Source organism: Trachypithecus francoisi, unplaced genomic scaffold (assembly GCF_009764315.1).
Source record: "Trachypithecus francoisi isolate TF-2019V2 unplaced genomic scaffold, Tfra_2.0 Lachesis_group5, whole genome shotgun sequence".
Taxonomy (NCBI): domain Eukaryota; kingdom Metazoa; phylum Chordata; class Mammalia; order Primates; family Cercopithecidae; genus Trachypithecus; species Trachypithecus francoisi.
This window is the reverse complement of record NW_022681470.1, coordinates 89,220,238-89,245,647: the sequence shown is the minus strand read 5'-3', so window position 1 is coordinate 89,245,647 and position 25,410 is coordinate 89,220,238. Positions and strand designations below refer to the sequence as shown.

Sequence of the window (25,410 nt, the reverse complement as noted above, 5' to 3'; positions counted from 1 at the left end):
AGCCACATAGAAGGAGGTTCATTAAATGTTAACAACTGCTTTAAATAGAAAAGGAAAGGGAAAGGGAAGGGAAGGAAAGAAAACTAACCCCCAAGGTAGTGGTATTAGAAGGTGGAGACTTTGGGAAGTGACTAGGTCACAAGGGTGGAGTCTTCCTGAAGGGGATTAGCACCCTTACAAAAGAGACTGGCGAGTTTTCTTGCTCATTCCATCATGTGAAGACAAAACCAGAAGATGGCTATCTATGAACCAGGAAGTGTCCCTCACCAGACATCAAACCTGCTGGCACCTCAATCTTGGACTTCCTGGCCTCCAGAACTGTGAGAAATGAATTTCTGTTATTTATAAACTACCCAGTCTATGCTATTTTAGTACAGCAGCTCAAATAGATGAAGACACTCAACCTTGGCACTACTGGCATTCAGGGCCAGAAAATTCTTTGCTTGAGGGACTTTTCTGTGGGAAAATGGAGATGCCTAGCAGCATACCTGACCTGTACTCACTAGACGCCAGTAACACCCCCATTATAATCACCAAGAATATCTCCAGACATTGCCAAATGTCCCGGGGCGGGGGGGACAAAATTGTCCCTGTCTGAGAATCACACAAGAGAGGAAAGGTTTGGAGTCAGACAGACCTAGGTTCCAACTTTAGTTCCATTCCTCACAAACCCATAACCTTGGTGGGTGGGGAGGGAGGGAAGTATTTATGTCCTCTGCGACTGTTTCTTATTAGCAAACACTACTTATATCAAACAAATTGTTTTGAGGTTTGAATGAGATGATGTGTTAAAAGTATATAGGCTTACAATAGGTGCTCAATAAACAGTTGTTCCCTCCCCATACCTACTTCACTTATTTAACAAACATTTATTGAGCACTTATGCTGTATGCTAAGGATACAAACACAAAATAGTAAGTCTGAGAGAAAGAGACAAATGCATAAATAACCATAACATATCAAATCCATTAACAGAGATTATTTACCAAATGTTACAACTCTGGACCTATCTTTCTTTTCTCCCCCCCTTAACGGCTAACATTCTGTCTCCAAAAGCTCATCTGGCATTCCTCTTGAAAGAGGAAGTGTCCTATGAGTTGGGTCCTGAAAAATGAGTGGCAGGTCATCTGAAGGCCAGGAGAGAAGTTTGCACACTAGGCAGAAAAAACAGCATGGGCAGGCCGGGTGCAGTGGCTCATGCCTATAATCCCAACATTTTGGGAGACCAAGGCAGGTGGATCAGGAGTTCAAGAACAGCCTGGCCAACAGCGCAAAACCCCCATCTCTACTAAAAATACAAAAAAATTAGCTGGGCATGGTGGTCCGTGCCTGTAATCTCAGCTACTTAGGAGGCTGAGGCATGAGAATCAACTTGAGCCTGGGAGACAGAGGTTGCAGTGAGCCGAGTTGATGCCATTGCACTCCAGCCTGAGCGACAGAGTAAGACTCTGTCTCAAAACACACACACACACACACACACACACACACACACAAACCAGCATGAGCAAAGGCTTAATAGTGTGGTAACTTCAGGAAACTGCATTATCCAGTAGGCTAGAGTGAGGCTGAGTAGGGGAAATTGGTGCAAGATGGAGGATGCTAAGGAATTTGGATTTCTTTCTGCAAGTCACGTAGTCCCCCAGGATGCTTTTTTTCAGAATGGTGGCATGATCAGATCTGCTTTGGAAAGCACACTCTGGCAGCACTGGGGAGGATAAATGGGAGGTGGAATGAAGGGCAAGAGAGACGAAAAGCAAGAAGACCAGTCAGGAGCTATTGATTCCAGATGAGAGATAATGAGGGCCTGAACTGTAGTACTGGCAATGACAATGGCAAGATGCCAGCAGGCTCCAGGGACATTAAAAGGTAGAACTGACAGAATTTAGTGACTGATTAGATGTGGAGCGGGTAACAAGTGAAGGAGAAGAAGGAATAGGAGGTGATTATAAGACTCTAGCTTAGAAAATTAGGTGGATACTGATGGCATTTAGAAATGATAGGCACTGAGAAACTGTTTTCTCTTCTTTTTCACAGCCCCCGCCATTCACACTGTGCAAAGGAGCTCACTATCCCCAGCTCCCACTTGACAGATTCCTATACAACTCAATTTAACAAACCTAGGAGAGTAGTAGCAAACCCAGCAGCTCGATGATACTGGTTATTCCTGTCTGTCTTTGCTTGGATCTGGAAAAGTCCCAGGAAAATATTATTAATGAATAAGAAATAATCCCTATCTTGGGGCTGGGCGCAGTGACTCACGCCTGTAATCCCAGCACTTTGGGAGGTCGAGGTGGGCAGATCACAAGGTCAGGAGATCGGGACCATCCTGCCTAACACAGTGAAACCCCATCTCTACTAAAAATACAAAAACTTAGCCGGGCGTGGTGGCATGCACCTGTAGTCCCAGCTACTCAGGAGGCTGAGGCAGGAGAATGGCATAAACCCAGGAGACAGAGCTTGCAGTGATCGAGATCGCACCACTGCACTCCAGCCTGGGAGACAGAGCAAGACTCCGTCTTAAAAAAAAAAAAAAGAAAGAAAGAATCCCTATCCCTAGGGAGCCTACAGTCTAGACGGCACAGCCATACACATGGGAAATTACAGTACAATGTGATCTGCACTATACAATAGAGGTACTGTATCACAGAATGTTTCACAAAGGTCATCCTTAACTGAACTTAGCTGGTAAGGAAAGACAAGAGGAGAAGGATATATTAGCCAAAGGAACAGCAGGCGCAAAGGCATGAAGAGGGGGTATAATTTGGTATGATTGGAGGGTGGGGCGAGGTACAAGATGAAGCTGGAGATGTAGGCAAGAGTTAGATCATAAAAGGTCTTATGAGCTAAAATAAGGATTATCAAAGGTATGATTAATCACTGACTGATTTTAAGCAGGGAAGTTTCAAAGAAAGCCCCCAGTAGTTACCAATGTTAAAGAAAAACAGGTAGGCTAGGCGCGGTGGCTCACACCTGTAATTCCAGCACTTTGAGAGGCTGAGGCGGGCGGATCACGAGGTCAGGAGACTGACATCATCCTGGCTAACGTGGTGAAACCTCATCTCTACCAAAAATACAAAAAATTAGCTGGGCGTGGTGGCGGGCGCCTGTAGTCCCAGCTACTCAGGAGGCTGAGGCAGGAGAATGGCCTGAATCCGGCAGGCGGAGCTTGCAGTGAGCCAGGATCGCACCACTGCACTCCAGCCTGGGCGACAGAGCAAGACTCCATCTCAAAAAAGAAAGAAAGAAAAAAAAAAAAAAAAAACAGGTAACATAACAAACATCTCAGTACCTAGTATATATCAGGTTCTGCACTAGTTTTGTCCAATTAATGTATTAGTAAACTACTTTAGGTGTATTTTACTCTCTAGCCTATAACTGAGTTATAATCCTCTTTCCACATGTCTCCTCCATCAGGCACTATGAGTTCCTTAAAGGCAGGACTCTAGTCTTAACCATCCTTATACCCCCAGGCTAGCTGAGTGCCTGGCACAAAGTAGGCTCCTAAGTATTTACTAGATGAATGAATCATTGGTTGGACAACGTTTTTCCTGAACTCCCTGCTTTCTAGAATCCAGTGAGTCATCTTCTGTTCACCATAGCTAAATGATAAGGGTAGTACAGAGAAATGAGTAGTATATTTAGCTCCAGAAGATCTAGGGTCTAGTCCTGCCTCACTTACTAACTCTGACCTTGGGCAAAGTGCATATACTCTGAGCTTTACGGGTCTCATCTGTGAAAATGGAATTTAAAAAAATTCCCATGTCACAAAATGTGTGAAAGTATTTTGTATCATTACTAAAATATAAGTTGTTTACATATATGTTTCATCTTCTTTACATATTAACGTGCTCAGAAGTCAGGGGAAAAAAATAGGTTGGGCTTAAAGTTATTGCATTATAAGCCAGTAAAAATGCTAATGTTAATTGTATTTTTCAACTAGCATTCATGTCGTTCTGCTGAATAATGTGAATTAGATTACGGTTGCTCCTTGCTCACTCCAGTCAGTAATACTTGCCTTACTGTTCTTTAAACCTGCCAAGCTCATTGCTACCTCAGGACCTCCGCACTGCTTTCACTCAGCAAGGAGGGATGCTGAGTGAAATGCTCTTCCCTTACCTCCCCGCACCATGGTTGCATGAAGGTCATGCCTTCACTTTCCAGGTCTCTGTTCAAGTGCCCTCTCACCACAATACCTTCCTAACCAGTTCATCTAAAGTAGCACCTACTCCACTCTCCGCACTGCCATCACCCTCTACTTCCTTAATTTGCCTTATTTTTATGATATATCATCATCACAATCCTGTACTTGCTTATTCTTTGCCTCCCCATGAAAATGTAAGGTCCATAAAGATAGGGTCTTTGCCTCCCTCTCTCACTCACTGCATCTATGATGCCTAGAACAATGCCTGGCACAGAGAAGATACTCAAGGCATTTTGCTAAGTAGTTTGCTAAGTGAATGACATGTGCTAAATAAGTGAAGTTTTCCACTGTAATCACCTGTCATCGGATAGCATTAAAAAGGAATTGCCAAAAAAGAAAAAAAGGTAAGAATCGGAACACCTGGGGTCCAGCCCCGATCCTGCCATTAACTAGCTATTTGGCCTTAGAAAGTTACTTGTTTCTGAGTTGTTTTCTTATCTGTAAAATACAAATAAAAATATCCTCTTCCTTGCCCTATTGCCCCTCCATTTCACAAATCACATCATTGTGGAACTGAATGGGGTGTTATATAACACTTTATCAGCGGGGTATATTTCTGTTTTTACTGTTAACTCTTCAAGAGCATAGACTGTCTATTCATCTATTACAGAACTTGACACAGGGCCTGGATCTATAAATAATTGCCAAAAAAAATGAAGAGCAAAGGTTATACATTTCCTTTGTAAAATAAACTGAGCTTCAAATATTCATGCTCCAAATTATTTTTAAATAGTCACTATAAGTGTCATTTCATTTTATCTAGCAGACATAGCAATTAGCAGAGTGCCTGAGCAGCTAGAAATGTTCTCATTTAGTCTGGTTTTGTTCAGGATAATGAATATAAATGCTTGTTTTGACTAAATGAATGGTTCTCCTAGGCCAGTGCTGAATAAATGCTTGTGCTATTGTGATGCTTCTGACCCAGGCAGGAGGCATGTGCTTCCATCTCCAGAACAGCAACCCCTGAATGACCCCTCAATACAATGGAGAAAAGAAGTGCTGCGTAATTTAGGGGCATAAACCAAACCTCCACTGCTTAGAGTCAGCTTAATGTCTGACAGAAATACACAAAACTGTTAAGCCTCAACCAGACATCTGAATAATCTGTCCATACATTTTTCACATATCAGTATTTATTATCTTTTCAAAGGACCATATCAAGATGAGAATAAAGTTTATGATAAAAGGTAGTCAAATATTTATTTTATATAAATACAAGTTCCTTGCCTATATTCATTAGATTTGGGGAAAAAAAGGTTCAAGTTTACAGTGCCAGAACAGCTCCTTCTTTATAAAGACTTGTAATCAGTGGCTTGTTCTATGCCAGCATGCACACTTTGAGCATATCAACTCACTTAATCCTTACCAACAATTCTATGCAGATTATACTATCATTCCCATTTCACAGATAAAAACTAATATATCTAGATATGATAATCTTGCTCAGGATCATGCACTGGGATTTGAACCTAAGTGATCTGAGTCTATTCTCTGATGCCATACTATCAGTGCAGGACAATTTTTAACTGCATGAATGCACACTGCAGAACAAGAGAAATTTAACAATGATCATGTGCCTTTTGGAAATTATGGCCACATATTTTGTGTAGCTTGATTTACAAATAGCTTGGCTAAAAAGTGGTTCAGCAAATCAACTTCTTAAAACAGGCTATGAAGGAAAAGTGCATGATGAAGCCAGCAGTAAACAAAGAAATTACACAATTTGGTGAGAGAGGGTTTCGATGTGGAAGGGAGTTGTTAAAGGTCTGGAATCATTGAAGTTTGGGGATGACAGTGACTTGGTACAGCTGAGAGAACTGCCCCTCAAACACCTAAAATATTAGAAGGACAAACTGATTGGCAAGACACTTGTCAGAGCCAGTGTTGAGTTCCATTTGTTTTGCAGCGGTATGCATCTGCTGGGTTTGGGTACTCTGGAAAAATCCAAAACATAATATAATGGAAAAAGCATGGGTAAAAATCCCTTATTAGCAAGTTATTTAATCTTTGAGCCTCTTTGTTCATCTATAAATTTAGAATATGAATATCAACTTTGAAGTATTGTTGTGAAAATTAAATAAAAACATATATGGTGGAATAGGTGCCCAAAATTGGTTAATCATGAAAAACTTACCATTATCAAGATGTAAAATAATTAGCTGTTGTTGTTGGGGCAGGGCTTGGAGTTGGGGGTTGGATATTAATATTCCAAACATATATAAGCTTAAGCTTTTATCTGAAAAACCTACCAGATAAAACAAAGAGATTACCACCCCCATGTTTTTAGGGAGACAGGCAGAAAGTATGACACATAAAAGAATTAATTTGTTCAACTTTGATAGAAGGTAAACCCCTTTAGTTCTCACTTTGTTTTTAAGACTAGGAAAAGATCCAAACTTCTTAATTATGGATTATCCATCATGTTCTTTCCTTCCTCGGAAACTTTGAGATTCAAGAATGTCTGTTCTTTAAGATATAACAAAAAACACCTGAAGAAATTTGAAAACGACAGAATGTTAAATTATAATAATAGATAACAGAATTATGGTTTTGTAAGAAAATACCTTATTTTTAGGAGATGCATGCTGATATATTTAGTGGTGAAGTTCAATGATGTTTGCAACTTCACATGGTTCAAAATATTACATATATATAATTATACCTATACATAAAGCAAATATGGCAAACTGTTGTTGAATTTAGATGATGGCGATATAAGTAATGTTTAAAATAGTTAAGTCAGGCTGGGTGCAGTGGCTCACGCCTGTAATCCCAACTTTGGGAAGCCAATGAGGGAAGATCACTTAAGCGATCTCCCTCTTGCAACATAGCAAGACCTCATCTCTACAAAAAATAAAAGGATTAGCCAGGCATGGTGGCACATACCTGTGGTCCCAGCTACTTGGGAGGCTGAGGAGGAAGGATCACTTGAGCCTGGGAGTTCAAGGCTGCAGTGAGCCATGATTATACTACTGCACTCCAGCCTGGGAGACAAAGCGAAATTTTGTCTCAGAAAAGTAAAAAAAAAAACAAAACAGCTGGAGTTTTTCATTTTAGAGGCAGGGTGTTGCTCTGTCACCCAGGCTGGAGTGCAGTGGCACAATCATAGCTCACTATAACCTCCTCGAATCCTGGGCTCAAGTGGTCCTCCCACCTCAGCTTCCTGAGTAGCACTTTTTTTTTTTTTTTTTTTGTACAGATGGGGGTCTCACTGTGTTGCCCAGGCTGGTCTCAAACTCCTGTCCTCAAGTGATCCTCCTGCCTCAGCCTCCCAAAGCATTGGGATTATAGGCATGAACCACCACACCCAGTCCTTAAAATAGTTTATAATAAAACATGAAGGGTGGGGGGAACCAAGAGGTTGCATTTAGGGACAATCCTAGGTATAATTTTCCATCTTTTTCCTTTCCTGTTCATAGTACAGATGGTTAGGGGAGAGGGTGGTAATGCAGAAAACAACTGATATTAGAGAAGTAACAATAAATTCAGTCACAAGTCAACTAACTGAAAGACAAGTTCTACATAACTTCTGAAACATCTTGTGAGAGTCCAGACGGTGAGAAGTCAGTAACTAAAATCAGTGGTTTTAAGAATTCTTGGCCGGGCGCGGTGGCTCAAGCCTGTAATCCCAGCACTTTGGGAGGCCGAGACGGGCGGATCATGAGGTCAGGAGATCGAGACCATCCTGGCTAACACGGTGAAACCCCGTCTCTACTAAAAAAAATACAAAAAATTAGCCGGGCGAGATGGCGGGCGCCTGTAGTCCCAGCTACTCGGGAGGCTGAGGCGAGAGAATGGCGTAAACCCAGGAGGCGGAGCTTGCAGTGAGCTGAGATCTGGCCACTGCACTCCAGCCTGGGCGACAGAGCGAGACTCCGTCTAAAAAAAAAAAAAAAAAAAAAAAGAATTCTTTTGCCAGGGAGGAACAAAGCAGTCTGGTGGGAGTATTAGCCTTTCCAATGGGCCTATCAGGAGAATTTATCTAGGAATATTTAGGAACCACATTCTAAAGACGTTACAAAGGCAATTACAGAAGAAAATGTTATGTAGTTCCCTCTGTTCAGAACACACACAATCTTGAGAACCATCCTTCTTTATCTAATAATTAATGCTTATCTGTAAATGAATATATCAATCTTAAGGGGTGGTATAAGAAAAAAAAGAATTATGTAGGAAATAAGTAAAAGTCTTATAAAATTTGAAGGTGTTATTAAAGGACTAAAAAGGAAACAAAAGGATTGTGATAAGAAGCAAAAAAAAAAAGATTTTAGATAACCAGAAAACAAATTAAAAAATTAAAATCCCCCAAGAAACCAAATTAACCCAATTTTTTAGTTAACTTACTAACTAAACGTTTTGCTGCATACAAACTGCAAAATATCCTTTGCATTCCTTTAAGAAACACCTGCCTTTCTTTGGTATTTCTTGCAGGAAAGTATCTAAAGTTTGAAGTTCCCTCCAAAGATCCCAGCAGAAATGTTTCTAACTTCTAAGAATGTCCTAAGAGAATGAGTTAAAACCAGAAAATGTTGAAAGTCTTATTTAGAATATTAAAAACTGGAAGCAATCTGCAGGTCTAACAGTGGAAGAATGATGTATTTATAATGTGAATATACATGTGATGTCCAACAATTTCAATTATAAGTATGAAGAGTAAGCCACAATAAAGAATGTTAAAAAATAATAATTAGTAAGTAAATATAATTACAAAACAAAGTCACAAATACAAAAAAGGGACAATTATATTAGAATGATGAAATTCGATTTCTGTTTCCTGCCTCCTCCCCTGCTGGCTCTATAATTTTTTTTTTAATTCTTGCAGTAGAATAGGAAAAAAAGGTAAGAATGCTATGGCTGGAAGGCCACTAGTAAACAAGCACATATAAACGGTCCTCAAGACAAGACCCCATATGGGTATGAGACTAAATGTTATCAGGAAGGTCACTGTCCTCAGCAACTGACTCTGCTACTTTTACCCCAAACAGGAGCCCATACAAAACCACCCCATTCTTACCCTCTTTCTAATGAAAGGTCCCAAAAGGTATCCATCCAAGAAGTGCTGCCAATAATAACATTGCTAATTGTGACCAGCCTATAGACATCTTATTTGCAAAGGCTTTTAGGCCTGAACTGACATGAAATATAATACTGTGGAACTCTTTTTGTCTTATTTGTGAGTGTTTTTGACTGCAAAAGAACAGTTTATCAAATTACTTATCTTTTAAAAAACACAATCACAAAATCACATTCATATACTGCTACCATAGTGTTAGGGATTCCCAAGCCTAGACAGGCTGTTAATTAAAAAAAAAAAAAAAAAAAAAAAAGTAAGGATGCTTGTTTAAACAACTCAGAAAGCATTTTCCCCCCAGAAATATTATAATGATAAGGGAAACGATCTGCCCACCTAAGCCTCATTTCCACAATCTCCCTCTAAATTTCCTGGTCTAGAAAACCCATGGCTCTTTGGGATGCTTCATATGCTTTTCAGGAGTTTCCCTCACAGGTCTGCATTTCTATCATGGAATTTTTGATTTTTTTTTTTTTAAGCTAGGAAATGTCTTACTAACAAGTTGTTTTATCGCCTAAAATCTACCATTATCCATTTTTACAGCAAAGATAACACTTGATTGACTTAAATTCTAGAAGAAAAAAAATCTTGCTTTAGTAATCAAAAACTTAAAAACAAAGGGGTAAGAGGATACTGAAATGTACTAATAGTTTGTGTGTTTAAGGACCTCAAACATTAAAGGCAAGATGATAGTTTTAAAAATGTAATACCTCCAGTCTAAACATGAATGGATTTAAATTTAATCCTTTTTGTATGAAACCAAATGCCAGTCTAATACCACTGGGACTAAGTGCTAAAAAACTAAGTAATAAAACAAATATATGAAGCATGATTACAATTTAAATTATTTGGATTATCTTCCCCCCTCCCCCCGCCAGATGGAGTCTCGCTCTGTCACCCAGGCTGGAGTGCAGTGGCACCATCTCAGCTCACTGCAAGCTCTGCCTCCGGGTTCACACCATTCTCCTGCCTCACCCTCCTGAGGAGCAGCTGGGACTACAGGCACCTGCCACCAGGCCTGGCTAATTTTCTGTATTTTTAGTAGAGACGGGGTTTCGCCGTGTTAGCCAGGATGGTCTCAATCTCCTGACCTTGTGATCTGCCCACCTCAGCCTCCCAAAGTCTTTGGATTATCTTCTAAGCCCCCACATTTAATATAGAAGTTAAAACTCTTTGAAACAATACTAAGCACCCTAGTATTATTTAATACTTTTATATCTAAAAAGTTGTCCTTTCCTTTTTTTTTTTTTTTTTTTTTTTGAGACAGGGTCTTGCTCTGGGCTCAAGCATTCTCCCACCTCAGCCTCCCATGCAGCTGTGACTACAGGGGTGCATCACCACACCTGGCTAAGTTTTTTTATTTTTTGTGGAGACTAGGTCTCACCATCTTGCCCCAGGTGGGTCTAGAACTCCTGGACTCAAGCGACCCTCCCACCTCAGCTTCCCCAAGTGCTGGGATTACAGGCAAGGGCCACCATACCCAGCCTAAGAATATTTTTGGATTTTCACAGCTGTCAGGAAAGTTTTAGAAAGAAAAGATAGGGGTTAAAAGTTGAGACACAGCTTAAGACAGAAGCATTGTAAAACAGGAACAAATACTGGCTTAAACCTGATGTCTCTAACTATATTCCTCTATTTTAAGAATCTTTTAGTATCTGATAGTTTCATAAGCCTTTCCACTTTCCAATATGTAACCTTTAAAGGGAAAAGACCACCCCTCATATTGTCTTATGCCCAATTTCTGCCTCCAAAGAAAGGAAAAGTAAAAACTAAAAGGCAGAAATGAAATCCACAAGCAGACAGCCCGGCACCACACCCTGGGCCTGGTAGTTAAAGATGGACCCCTGACCTAATCGGTTCTGTTATCTACAGATTACAGACATTGTATAGAAAAGCACTGTGAAAATCCCTATCCTGTTTTATTCCTATCTAATTACCGGTGCATGCAGCCCCCAGTCACGTACCCCCTGCTTGCTCAATCGATCACGACCCTCTCACGTGGACCTCCTTAGAGTTGTGAGCCCTTAAAAGGGACAGGAATTGCTCACTCTGGGAGCTCGGCTCTCGAGACAGGAGTCTTGCCCATGCCCCCGGCCGAATAAACCCCTTCCTTCTTTAACTTGGTGTCTCAGGAGTTTTGTCTGCGGCTTGTCCTCCTACGCTTTATTCCCACCATGTCCCAAATAAATGAGTCCTAGGATTTCCTAGAAGGTGGACCTCAAATTATTTTGTCCCTTTTATATACAAGACAAACAGTCTGTTGGAACACGGAAACTTTCACTAGAATCCTTACAATGTTCAGAAAAAATGTCCCAAAGCTCTCTTCTGGTCCATACAAGACAATCAGAATGTAACACAGTAGCAGAAGGTGTGGAACATACACTAGTCATATTTGATTCTCTCTGTCAGGGGTTCTTCTTTGTAATGGGAAATAATTTGAATCAGGATGGAGGAGTTGATAAGAAGGAAGAACAAACCAGCTAACCAGATAAACAGAAAGGTGTTCTTTCCTTGAAACTCAAGAACATAGGCAGGAGCCAGCCATAGGGCCTGCCCTATAAACCATAACATTAGGAGAACTACAGCTCTTTTCCAAGTCATTCTTACTAGTGGCATCACAAGAGGCAGTAAGCAGAGGTACCAAAGAAAGTACTGGGAGGTGCAGACTTTGTTAAAAGTCACAAAAATGGATGTATGAAGAAAACAACAAAAGACGAGGTCTCTGTAATAGGCGAAAGACACAACTGAAAGCAAGATGAACTGTGGCAGGAATGCAGCAATTCCCAGGGAAAAACTCCACTTGCTCTCTGCAGTCAAATACAGCATGTAGAAGTATGGAGAAAAGTTGTGACGGATATCCCGCCTAGTCAGGTGATAAAAATAGGTGTGCTCCAAAAATTCCCAGCCGTACTCATAGTAAAAACCAAAGCTCAGGGCAAAAAACGTGAGTCCAGCAACTGCTACGAACAGCAGCACAGCCCAATCACACAGCCTCTTCAGGAGCTCGTACAAACGAGCCTGGAAAGTATACCGGGATTGACGGAGGCTTTTGTCATTGTCGCCATCTGGAAGCAGGTGGAGAATTATGGGAAGGATATAAGTCACCGGATATATCTTCATATGCACCGCGAAACCATAGAACACAGCTGCACACGCGACGACTCTTTTCCTTATCAAGTACAGGACCATCAGGACCAGGGAGGCGACAATCGAGTCCGCATTACCTCGACTGGATACTGCCATAGGCAGGGGGTTAAGAAGCCAAAAGACACAGTAGCCACAAGCCTGGCGGCGCCCCAGCCCCTTCAGCAGCAGCAGGCGGTATAAGAGGAAAGCGGTGAGGAGGTCGCAGCTGATGAAGAGAAACTTTCCAAAGAGCTCGCTGAGGTAGATGTTGGGAGTGAGGAGCCAACCCAGCAGCGGGGTGTAACGGTACGTGGCTCTCAGGTAAGGCGAGCGCCCCTCCGTGACAAAGCGCGCGGCATCGGTGAAGACCTGGTAGTCAATGTCCGTATACCTCACGTGCAGGGTCCGGTCCTGGAAGACCCCATAGAAAACCAAGGCGACTCTGGCTAGAAAGGCCACACCAAACATGCCGGCGGGGTCCAGCTTCAAGTTAAGGAGCCATTCACCCCAGTGCTTGGTCGAGCTCATGATCTGACTGTGCGACAGCTGCTCAGCCCCAGCTCCAAACTGCCTTCGTACCTCTAACCTTCCCTTTGGTTCCTCGCAGCAGGTGGCCGCCGCATCTCCCACCCGCTAAGAGGCCAACCGAAACAACTGCGGACTACCACTTCCGGCATGAAGCCCCGCCCCCGTACTGCTACCCGTCTCCAGCCCCGCGCGGGATTCTCAGCCGCCGGAGCCAAACACTTGCCTTCCTCTGGATAGGCGGTCTCGCTTCCGCTTCTTCTTCCGGCGGAGGCGGGATTTCCGGTCCCTGGGCGGAGAGACGTCCGCTTGCCGGGAAATCCGGCACTGGATTCGGGATTTTATGGAGCGGAGTGAGATTTCTTCGTAAGTGACAACCCCCAGCTCCACCGCCCTTTTCCCGCACCCCGTTTCCAGTCCTCAGAGGAAAAGCCTCCGACGCGTAGCGAGCTGCGGGCTGCGCGCTACATCCCTCAGTCCTGGGCTGGAGACCCGAGAGTGAAAAATGTAGGAGTGAAAGGAAGATAAGCCTTCTCATGCTTTACTCCACGTGCTCGCCGGTATTCACCGGGGATTTGTGGGGCCCCGGACAGGACAGGATTAGTTGAAGGGGGCTGAGTGTGTGTGTCCCATGCAATATTGGAGGCATACTTATATTTTAAAATTGTTAGTTGGTAATCAGAGATTCAGATTTAAGTGTGCAGTTTGTATTTTATCCGGCAACCCTAAGTGAAGGTGATGGGAAAGAAGACAGGAAAGCGTCACAAAATTCCTAAACTTGTCAACTCCTTATGCCTCAGTACCTTTGTGTTTGGTATTTCTTCTGTCAAAGTTGCCATCCCCTCCCCAATCACTCTGGCAAACACCTACTCAACCCTTCAGGCCTCAGTGCAAGTGTTAGCTCCCAGCTCCCACTCACTTCCTCATCACTCAGAATGAATGACTTAGATGCCAGTCCCCTCCCCTGTCCGAGGATTGGTGGACTGGGGCGGACAGGATCTAAGCTCCAGAAAATCACTCACATGGAAGACCCTTCCATGCTACTGAAAGTTCTCCCATTGCTCCAGAACTCCCTGGTCATTCCTTTGTTACAGCATTTGTCACACAGCTTTGTAATAACTGTTTTTGTTTGTTTTGCTCTCCTAGTTTTCCATCAGGACACTTTGAATTCCTCGATATCAGAGATTATCTTGTTCTTTTCTCTACCTCAACATTTAACACAGTACTAGTAGCCATTCAGTAAAGTTGAATTGATTTTAGAGGTTCCTCCTACCAGAATATTTCTAGAGGGGAATCTTTGGATTGCTCCCAACTCCCAGTTATTTTCCCTTTTAAATATCCTTTATGTATGTCAAGGTCCCCTGCTCCTGCCACCCCACTCCAACCCAGCTTCCATGAATTTCTCACCAAGGACTGTAACCCATTAGCTCTTCCCTTTTTGTGGTCACTTAGTGTACTTACATAGTCCACATTGTAGAATTTGATACTTTATTTTAGATTGTATTCATAGCCCTCACAAGAGATTGTAGGGTTCTTGGGGGCCGAAATTATATCTTATCCTTAATTTTTTCAATTATTTGTAATTTATTGTAGTCTTAGGCACATGGTAAATGTTTGGTAAATACTGACTAGTTAGATTTTACAGAATGAGCCTGTTTCCTAGGGGAAGTCTTCTAGACTAGAATAAGAAAAGGAGGTGACTTCATCCAGTCTGAACATGCAGCTACCAGGACTACCTGCTGCTCATCCATCCTACATTTCACATTTATCCTTTGGAGATGAACTGTGTTAATCTTATATATTCCATATTCATCTTGTGATATCTCTATGTCCTTTTATATGCCTTGGCATAATTACATGCCTTAGATTGATAATTCTAACCATTTTTTTGCAGTATATTAGCCATGTATAAAATGACAGCACATCACTACTCATAAAATGATGATGATGATTATTATTATTATTTGTAAATAGCTGGATTTGTTGAGGACTCATTTGCAATGTACCAGGCATTATGCTAAATACTTTTTCTGTAAGGTAGATAGTCCCACTTTTACAAATGAAGAAAACCAAGGCTTATGGAGATTAAGTAATTTTCCTAAGTCACATAGCTAACTAGTGGCAGAGCTAGAACTCAAAACCCAGTCTGTCTGACCTAGAATATCTTAATCATTATGTGGCTGACTTGCCAATAAAATGTTGATCACAAATTCTAATTTTCCTGTGTTTTCTTTTACTGATCTCTTATCTGGATATTCTGGATATTCTTTCTCACTGTGACTCTTTCTACCTCTGATTTATTCTTTTCTTCTACAAATAATGGATAAGTGAGGCTTAGTTCCCTAAGATAGAAAATATAGGAGGTAGGTGTCTGAGGATTAACTAAGTAAGGGTTCTTGTGGCTGGATTGGTTTCAGTAGTATGGCAAAAAAGGTCTCAGTCAATCTGTCCCTACATGGCTGTCCTAGTAGAGAGATGGGAGGTGCCAAATTTAGACAGATAAGAAAACAACTAATAAAAAATAAAAAAATAAAAAATAAAAAAAACTAAGCATGTCACTGAAGCCAAAGGATTGAGATGTAGATAGTAGTTGTGGGAACAAAGAAGAGACTGGAGTCTGTAAAACAAATTGGACAGAGAGGTCCAACTTTAGTTACTATTTGTGGGTGGAAGAGATACATCACAGGGTCTGAGGACTCCGTATTGAACTTTTTGCATTGGGTTTAGGGATATATCTTCTCACCTCTTTCTGAAAGAGTTACATTTTTTCAAATGCTCAACTGTTCATTACCTCTTGGACTGTTACTTACAGTCCTTCTTAATTCCCCCTTTCACTATCTGCTCCTAGATTTCTATCCTTTTAGAGCCAGTGACTAAGGAAAGCACAAACATGGATCGCTCAACTTTAGTTTCCCTAGCAGGAACCTTGCCCTTGTTCACTATGCTGTATAGACTCTCATTACCCTTCCATATCCTCTATTCATCTTTTTTGCCCTGTTCTGTGTTCCAAGAGGTTAGGCTGTATGGGTAGCATTACTCAATCTCCCTTATTCTCTGGCTTCCCGTTAGAATAGACCAGTGGAACGCACTAGCAGATCTTTGACAGTGTCTGGAGTTCCTCACCTAAAGCCATGGCTCCCGTTGAAGCTATAGCTCTTTCCTTTGGGTAAAGTCTCATGGTTCCAGTAACTGTCCCTTTAGGTTTAAGGCTGGTAAAGTCTTCCTGCTTTGCGAGTGCCTGGGTACATCACCATATCTTGTTGATTTATTAAACTTGCCCATACCTTTGCAAATAATTTCTTCATTAAAACATGTCCACTAGCCCTTTGAGTGTACCATCTGTTTCCTGCTAGAACCTTGACTACTTTAATCACTTTCTTTTTCACTAGATTTTGTTCATATGTCTTGCTTTGTCATTTCTTTGGAATATATTTCTAATTCTTTCCATGCCCAGCATCCTGCACCTTAGTTCAGACCTTCAACAACTCAAATAATATGTAGCGAACACCTATACTATACTATACTATACCAGGATCTGTGGCAATCGTCTTTCCCTCAAGCTTTAAAAATCTCTTAACTGATTTAATGTCTTATGTCTCAGTTCTACTGCCAGATTGATATTAATTAATAGTACTTCACTTAGATTCTTTCCTCCATCAACCATCTTCAGTGGTTCCTGACTGCCTAAAGAAAAAAAAATAATGAACCTTTAGCCTGACATTCAGTCCCCCCACTTTTTGACTTTACCTTACCTTTCCATCCTATTCGCCTGTAAAACCTCTGTTTTAGGTTTACTGTTCCCAAAATATGCCTCATGCTTTCTTCTCATGATACTTAGTTCATGCTGTACTTCCTACAAAGAGACCTGTTTCTCTTTACTTACTTAAACGCTATTTGGTTTTTAAATGTTGAACCCAAGCCTCAACTCCTCTGTAAGCTCTTCCCAGACCTTAACAGGTGAAATAGTCTCTCCCTTCTCAAAACAGTGATGTTTATTTTCTGTTCTATTTTTAACAGTAATTATGTCATGCTTATTATCTAACTCTTTTATAGTAATTAACAAGATATACAAGCTCCACTGCATACTTTAGACTAGTTCTTTCCCTCTTCTCTTTCTTTCCCTCCTGCTCATTTATCAAACATCATACATGTCAGGCACTATATGAGGTGCTGGGCTGTACTCGTGACCAAACACTTGACATGAATCCCATTCACATGACACTTGAAGTTAAGTAAGCTACACAGACATTAGTCAAATAAATTGACAAGTAATATACAAATGCAGCTGTGGTAAGTGCTCTAGCTTTTAAGGGGATTTATTTGATCTCAGATGGGCATAGTGTAAGAGTTAAGAAAGTTGGCCAGGCACAGTGGCTCATGCCTGCAATTCCAGCACTTTGGGAGGCCGAGGTAGGTGAATCACCTGAGGTCAGGAGCTGGAGACCAGCCTTACCAATATGGTGAAACCCTGTCTCTACTAAAATTACAAAAATTAGCCATGCGTGTTGGCATGTGCCTGGAATCGCAGCTACTCAGGAGGCTGAGGCAGGAGAGTCACTTGAACCCGAGGGTGGAGGTTGCAGTAAGCTGAGATCGCGCCACTGCACTCACTCCAGCCTGGGCGACAGAGCAAGACTCCGTCTCAAAAAAAAAAAAAAAGAAAGAAAGTTGGAAGTTGGCAGGCAGTGGGGAGAGTTCCACAGAAGGAATAGCAGGTGGAAAGCACCATGATTGTATATCCCTTGATTCATGCATCATGTCTTGTATTTCTTTGTTAGCTGAATGATACCTTCCACATAACAGGGACTCAGCATTTGCTGATTTTTCTTGAATCTTAATGTACTCTAACCAAACCTGTTCGATTGATACCTTCCCTTGCCTAGTTCCTGTTCCTGTGAAATATTTCCCACAGAGATCTCACTCTTTTTGGAACATTCTGCTAATGTCATATCTGACATTAGTACATGGTACCTGCTATATTGCCTTTTGTTATATTTGTATGCTACTTGTTTTATTTCTGTTTCCTTACAAGTCTGTAGGTTTCTTCAACCTTTTAGGCCTTTTAGGAACTATACATGTCCTATATCTTAAATATCTCATATGTCTTAGGATTCATTCCTAGTATTTCCTAAATGTTGTACTTAAGTATTTATTGATCATGATAAGAGACCCAATTTTCTCCTTCCTCCTCTCTCTCTCCTTCCACTTCTGGGGAACAAGAGTCGGTGACTGTAGGGTCTTTTGCCTCTCATCAGAGAAAATTCAGGGCTGGATGTTAACAACCAGATCTTTCTCAGGCTACTGACAGACAAGGATAGAAGAGAAATCCATTTCTTTGAGATTTGGGGGAAGAAATGCCTAGTGATTGAAGGAATAAGCTTACAAAGAACCTTGAGGATATATAAGGAAAACTGGCAACAAGACTACATGGTAGCATGGAAGGGAAATTGGGCTTGTGATCACTGGCCAAAAGGGACAATGCCCAGGATCCAAAGCAACTTGACTTTTATGGATTAAGCTGAGCCAATTTTCATACTCTTGGGTCTTAATGCGTTTTCAGTATTGTCCCATGAAAACCGAATGTGAAAGGAACTCGCTAAAGCATGAGAGAAAAATTAAACAGAAGGGGCTTGGCCATGAAGTCAGAAGTTCTTCCAGCACAGCCTAATTCAACCCTCCATGCTCATGGGTAGGCCTATGAGTTCAGACCTTGACAGTATTGGTTTAGATTTCTAAAAGAAGCTAGAGTGACAACCAAAGAGTCATCCATTTTATTTAGTAGCTTATTCTTAACAGACAAAAACAAAACAAATCTTACACACCTTTTTTTCCTAGGTAAATTTGACCTGGTTTAGTCTTTAGTGCAATGAATAGAAGAACCATGCCTAAATACTTCTGCGTCAGTAGAGTTGGCCATTACTGAGCCTGGAGGCCCATGCTAACTTTCCAGCAAAGGTAGTGTGTTACTGTACAAGTGAACTAGGTTAGCTAGCAAGAGTAAAGGACCAGGAGAGCAGCCGTGGGGAGGGCACAGTGTCCCGGACTTGTAGCAATAGTATAACTGGCTTCCTTTATCTGCTCAGACCTTATAGGGAAACTCCTGGATGATTTTATTAGGCTGACAGGGGTTGGGGGAATAATGGGGTGAAGCACATTGCAGAGGTTTTGGAAGCTTCTCATGGGAACTTCACCATCCCTTAGAGCCGCTGGTAACCCTACTTGTTTTCATTCAGAAGCATCAAAACCAAAGCATCACCCTCCACACCCAAATTCCAAGATTGGAACTCTTCTGGAATCCATAGCTTTCTCTTTGGGCTGCTTGCAGCCACACAAAAGGCTGGGCCTCGACCTTGGGAGATCTTGGGCCCAACAGCTATTAGTCCTGACATTTGGATTCGAGGGTTGAGGCTTCCCGTTAGTGCCTCCCATACACCAAGGTGTTCAGCTCCTGAGTTGAATTTCAGGGGCTAGAACAATAAATAGCAGCCCCCCACCCCCCGTGGAAGACAGGGAAATACAGTGTACTTCATCAAAGGGAAACAAAAGGGTGCTTCATTTTATTTTATTTATTTTAAAAAGGCTCTACAGTGGCAGGACGCTGCTGCGGATGGGGGCACAACAGTGTTTAAGTGGTAGATTTTCCAAGATTTTCCCTCCCTATTGTCCTCCGAGTTCCTCTCTTCCTGGTCCTGTCAGTAGCAGAGGATTCAACAAAAGCCTTCATGAATGCCTCTTTATTTCTGAAAAGGAACTTCTACACCTCCCTTTCCCATTTCCAGACTTGAAATCCTTCATCAGCTATCTCACTTCCATGTTGAAACCTGGACCACTGATTGTAAGTCTAAAAATCTGGGTGTCCTACCCCATAACCAGGCCAAGATATCTGCCCCCAATGCTAAAGTCTCTGAATATTTCCCTTCTGTACATTCAATATATTTGGGCATATATACATCTATATACATCTTTCTATATATATATTATCTCTGTTTCTTTCTTCTTAGATAAACCTTTCGTATGTGTCATACCCTAATTTCCCAAGCCTCCCCACTTCTTATTTGTGAGCCTAAGCAAGACTCAAGAGTTTCATTGATTTCACTAGGTCCCTCAGCATCATTTTTTTCTCATCTTCACACCCCAGATATCTTCCCCCATCAGTTGTTTTGCCCGTCTTCTGAAATCTCCCCTTTTTACAGCTGTGCCTACTACTGTCCTGATATTCCAAGTCCACGGTTGGTATGGGGGCCCATTTCTCACCAGACCTGGCTGCTTCTGAAACTCAGCCTATTGCCTAAAAGAGGATTTCAGGTCAGAGGAGACAGACTATAGTCTAAAGAATGATTTAGAGTTAAGGTTGGGGGTAGTTGTTCCCTGTGGGGGGCTTATGGGAGAAGATGCCAGATTGCATTAATAGGATGGTGTGATTTAAAGTGCAACTTAAAGCAAAGCCTGGGATAATAACGGAGGAGATTCCAAAAGGGTAAGTCAGAAAATGTTTTCTTCTCAGTTTGTCATCCAAGAGTCTAGAGGCTTGAGTCTGGGGGCTTAGGATAGCAGGGGAATGGGAAGAATGTAATACCTTCAGGAAGGAAGCATAGCATGGCAAAATAAACCAGATGGAGGTTAACTTGCCAATGGATAAGAAGGTACAGATACACACACACACACACACACACACACTCACACTCACACTCACACAGCAGTACATCTTGTCCCTACACACAGAAGAAATCAGGTAAGTCTAATGTTGAATAAAGTTGAGAATGCAGGCCGGGCGCGGTGGCTCAAGCCTGTAATCCCAGCACTTTGGGAGGCCGAGACGGGCGGATCACGAGGTCAGGAGATCGAGACCATCCTGGCTAACATGGTGAAACCCTGTCTCTACTAAAAATACAAAAAACTAGCCGGGCGACGTGGCGGGCACCTGTAGTCCCAGCTACTCGGGAGGCTGAGGCAGGAGAATGGCGTGAACCCGGGAGGCGGAGCTTGCAGTGAGCTGAGATCCGGCCACTGCACTCCAGCCTGGGTGACAGAGCGAAACTCTGTCTCAAAAAAAAAAAAAAAAAAAGAGAATGCAGAAGCTGACTCTTGGCCTTCTGTTCTCTGTTTCAGATTTTTCAAGTTTTTGTGGTTCTTGTTTTTATGCCAACTAGAAGGTAATGGTGGGGTTTACAGTAGATGGACACTGAAGGGTCTTCATTTTCAAGATATAGTTAGTTGAGTTCAAGGAGAGATTAATATAACAAGACCTTGTGCAATTATAGTAGGTGGCGATCATGGGTCTAGCCTCAAAATTTTGTGTTTCTCTGCAAGGCTCTGTACATAGATGCATGTATATATTCTGTAGCTTGTAATAATTGGCTGAGACCACCTTAAATAAACTGCCACTTGATTCATAGTGGGACTATGCAGTACAACTATGTGGGGCTTCCTTGGTACCAAAGTGAGACCAGAAAGCACTCCAGGGATTTGGGGCTTTGGATAAAGCTCTGGTGCTTATATGCCCTTCCCTGACCCTTACCACAGACCCCACCAGGGAACAAGGAATAGGCTGTGTCTGATCTCTTAAAGTCTGCTTTTTAACTTGCCTGAAAATGGCCTCATGGTAGAGGAGAGCAGAGATGACACTGATTTTCTTCATTTTATACCAAGTCTCAGGAATGGCTGAGGGAAGCCATGGATATTTGATCAGTGGGTATAATTTCCTCTCCTTCCAACACTGCCTAATGAAATAGCTGGCACTTTTCAGAAGGGCACTGGGAGGTGTAACTGAGAATAGTGGCTGCCAGCCACAGAGTTCTGCTTCTGCCCAAACCTTAACAAAGCATCACCAATTCTCAGAGGCACTGTACAGCAGTTTGGAAACCTGAGAATTTACCCATCCCTCATGGTGAGATTGGGTTAACTTTCTGGGGAATCTGTGTCCTGTGAATCTAGTTTTACTTGAGCATCTGTGTTAAGAGAGGAAGGCCCTTGCATTTTCCCTCCCTTCTCCCAAAGAGTTGGGGTTAAGGAAGAAGGATCTAGGCTGGGCAGGAAAGGAAGAAGAGAAGCCAGGTACAATGTAATCTGGAATATTATTTTCAGGCCTTTCCATGGGGCCTTGGTACTGGACTCTTTTCAAAGGAACATATTGGCTTGTGTCCTTCCATTCACAGGACACAGGGAAACAGATCTTCTCTGGGCTGCCTGGAAGATAGGTTTAAAGGTTTAGACAACAACTTGTGTTAGTCACTCCAAATTAAAGAGTTCAGAATCCAGGACAGATATGGGTGGTTATATGTTTATGTTTCTTGGGCCAACTCCAATTCTCTGAGAACAGGCTATGAAGGAACTGGGTATCCTGAGAGTGTTCACTTGACAAACTATAGAGTAAAAATAGTGGTGACCATGATTCTAGGTTATGGTCAGAAGTCACCAGCAGAAATCAGCTTCATGGTGGCAAACCCTGGCTTCTTTCAACAGAGGTTGGTAGAAACCCTAGGATACATTGATATCAGATACCTGTATTTCTGAAAGCACAGACCACAAAATGACCATCAGAGAGAGTCTTGCCTTTGGGAACTTGCTAGATGGAAAGGTAACAGAGGGAGCTCCAGCCTCAAGTCACCAAACTTCATGGTGTTGGCAGGAGGTGGGGGGAGTCTGTCCATCCAACCACATGATCCTCCTAATGTGAGTATCCAAGCATGGCTGAGGCCTTCTAAGCCACTTCAGCCTAATCCCTCTCTTTCCCCCATCCTGGCTTAAGGGAGGTATATGTATTGGGGCAGAAGCAGGAGGAGTGGAAAGGGGACAGTGGGAGGGGAACCTGGACTCCAGTTGGCCTAAGCTACCAACAGGCCACTGGGTTAAAGAAGAGGGGGTGGAGGATGGGTGCTTCGGAGGATCTCCAGTAAACCCGGATAGTATTCCTTACCAGGGCATTGAAAGAGAGGAAAAGAGACCAGAGGAATGGGGGAGTGGGAACAGGTCATCAGACGTTGCTGATGCGCACACTAAGGGCACTGCCCTCCTTCTCAGCTTGCTCCCTTAATGACTCCTCCAGCTTGAGCTTTTCAGGATCTCCGTAGCGTACAGTGCTGTCACGGAGGCCACTAGGAGGGGCCACTTTCACAACTTGGTCAAAAAGACTGAAGTCAGCTATGTATTTACCACTGGCTGACAGTGAGATGGCAGGTGTGAACTCGTAGCCCCAAAGGATCTCCTCTGGCAGGTAGGAAGTGCGCACCTGACAGGTGGCACTGGTGGACTCCACTGTCCCACTTAGGATCAGCACCAGCTCGAAGTCACCCTCACCACTGCGAAGAGGGAGATCTTTCAAGGGACTGGTCTCATCTACCACATGATAGAAGGTAAGGGGTAGAATAAGGAAGGGGCTGTCAGAGGCCGTGTCTACTTGGAAAGTCACATTGACCTGGTTGAGCCGGATGTTCTCCCCCTCCTTGGTTTGGTGGGTCTGAAGCAGTTTTCCTGTCACCTGGCAACCAATGAGGAGGCTCTTGCGCATGTTGGCAACTCGGATCATGAGGCAGGGCTTCCCATTGTGGGAGGCCACAACTGCATGCTGGCTGAAACGAATGGTCTCAGCCCGCTTCTTGGGCCGGGCAATCTTCGCCAGGAAGGTACCTGTGATGAAGATTTCCAGGATGGTGGTGAGCACCAGCTGGGCAATAAGAAGCACAATGGCCAGTGGACATTCCTCACTGATGTAGCGGAAGCCATAGCCAATGGTGGTTTGGGATTCAAGGGAAAAGAGGAAGGCTCCAGTGAGTGTGTGCACCTGTACCACACAGGGGGTGTGGTTGGCCGGGGGGTCCAGCTCCAGCAGGTCCCCATGTGCCACAGCTACCAAATACCACACCACGCCAAAGAGGAACCATGTGCCTGCAAAGGTCGCAGAGAAGAGCAGAAGCTTGTAGCGCCACTGCATGTCAATGAAGGTTGTCCACAGGTCCTTGAGGTAGAGGAAGCGCTTGTCGGCAATGTGCTCCATTCTCACATTGCTGCGACCATCTTTTGTCAGGACTCTCCGCCGTCGTATCCCTGGGCCCATTAGGGGCCGGCTTTCTGTCTGAGTGGTCTGACTGTAATACACCTTGGCAACTGACGTCATCTGGAGGGAGCAAGAGAGCATAATGGAGGTTATCGTAGAAATCCAGCTGACTCCTAACCCCCACCCCATGAGAGGGAGGAATTAACATTCATTTGGGTGTCACTTATGTGTTCTTGTATTACCAAATATTTTTTGAGCACTTGCTATGTGCCAGGCACTGTGCAGGGGCCGAGGCGGGCAGATCACTGGAGGTCACGAGTTCAAGACCAGCCTGGCCAACATGGTAAAACCCTGTCTCTACTAAAAATACAAAAATTAGCTGGGCATGGTGGCATGAGCCTGTAGTCCCAGCTACTTGGGAGGCCGAGGCAGGAGAATCGCTTGAACCCAGGAGACAAAGGTTACAGTGAGCTGACATCGTGCCACTGCACTCCAGCCTGGGTGACAGAGCGAGACTCCGTCTCAAAAAAATAAAAAAATAAAATAAAATAAAATGATATCATTCTGCTCTCCAAGAACTCACAGCCTAGTGAGAAAGATGCCTATTTAGTAAGCAAATAAGTGCAATACAGTCTGATATTTGTAATTCTTAGAGGAAGAGAGGCAGAAAGGAAAGAGTAGTAGCTTCACAGTTCCTTGAAGGTGAGGCTGAGACTAACGAGAGCCTTCACCACAAAACCAGTCCTCCGAAGATCTCTAATTTTGAAATAGGATCCCTCCCCACCCTCATGAATGGCTATGAAGCAAGACAAGCTATCCTGTTGAAATCCTTTTGGACCAATCCCCCTTAACACACACACACGCGCACACACACACACACACACACACACACCCTTAATTTCTTCATTCTCTGCTCTACCCCCAAGCCAATACCCACTGGTGATACTAAGATATTCATCTGGTTCAGAGAATAGCAGAAACTACCCATTCTTTTACCCTTCAAGATGCTCTCTAAGCACCTAGACCATTATATTTTTTATCGTCATCATCATCTGTTTGCATTATCTGGGGAAATTTGGTCTGAGTTAGAGTCTAGGGCAGTGTTAGGAAGAGTACAGATGGGATTTGAACAAAAAGAAATAAGCAGTGGTGGAGGAGAAACAACATGTTGAAACTTCCTGGCAGCACTGGGACATTTTCTCAAGGACTGGCAGAAATGCCAGATTGTGGGTGGCAAAATTGTTTTGACGGAGTGAAGTAGAAGAGCTAGGGGTGTACATTAACTAGCAGCTATGTCTGCACAGGCTCAAATTCAGGATTGCTATTTGTTCTGATAGCAGAAAGTGGGGCAAGCCACTGAAATAGGAGACCATTCACTTAATACAAGGTGCCTGGCACCCTTGTTCAAACAGTAACTTGTACTTTTCCAGCACAGAAAGAATTTTAATCACTTGAGCCCTTGGACCCTGGATCTGATAGCCAGATATTCTGTGG

At 42.9% G+C, this 25,410-nt stretch overlaps 2 protein-coding genes across 5 annotated transcripts in view; both read right to left on the bottom strand.

Moving 5' to 3' along the window:
- Window positions 1-5,316: 5,316 nt before the first annotated feature.
- PIGM (phosphatidylinositol glycan anchor biosynthesis class M) lies at window positions 5,317-13,198 on the bottom strand. 4 transcript variants are annotated; one of them, XM_033195291.1, is made up of 4 exons: window positions 11,654-13,198; window positions 6,568-6,690; window positions 6,071-6,135; window positions 5,317-6,024 (listed from the first exon to the last, which is right to left on the bottom strand). In XM_033195291.1, exon 1 carries the CDS (start codon window positions 12,924-12,926, stop codon window positions 11,655-11,657), a length of 1,272 nt encoding a protein of 423 aa, XP_033051182.1. In that variant the 5' UTR covers window positions 12,927-13,198; the 3' UTR covers window positions 5,317-6,024; window positions 6,071-6,135; window positions 6,568-6,690; window position 11,654. The 4 variants fall into 4 exon arrangements, with proteins under 4 accessions (XP_033051182.1, XP_033051180.1, XP_033051179.1 ...); XM_033195289.1 differs by lacking the exon at window positions 6,568-6,690 and having other exon boundaries at window positions 11,566-13,198; XM_033195288.1 differs by having other exon boundaries at window positions 6,071-6,690.
- A 7,796-nt stretch (window positions 13,199-20,994) lies between these two features.
- Window positions 20,995-25,410, bottom strand: part of KCNJ10 (potassium inwardly rectifying channel subfamily J member 10) — a 30,985-nt gene continuing 26,569 nt past the window's right edge. Inside the window, exon 2 of the mRNA XM_033195287.1 lies at window positions 20,995-24,036. Within this exon, the coding sequence (XP_033051178.1) occupies window positions 22,897-24,036 (1,140 nt within the window). The 3' untranslated portion in view covers window positions 20,995-22,896. The remainder of the gene's footprint in view (window positions 24,037-25,410) is intronic.

Coding starts and splice junctions, on each gene's coding strand:
- PIGM (XM_033195289.1), bottom strand. CDS start 12,926: ATGAGCTCGACCAAGCACTGGGGTGAATGGCTCCTTAACTTGAAGCTG.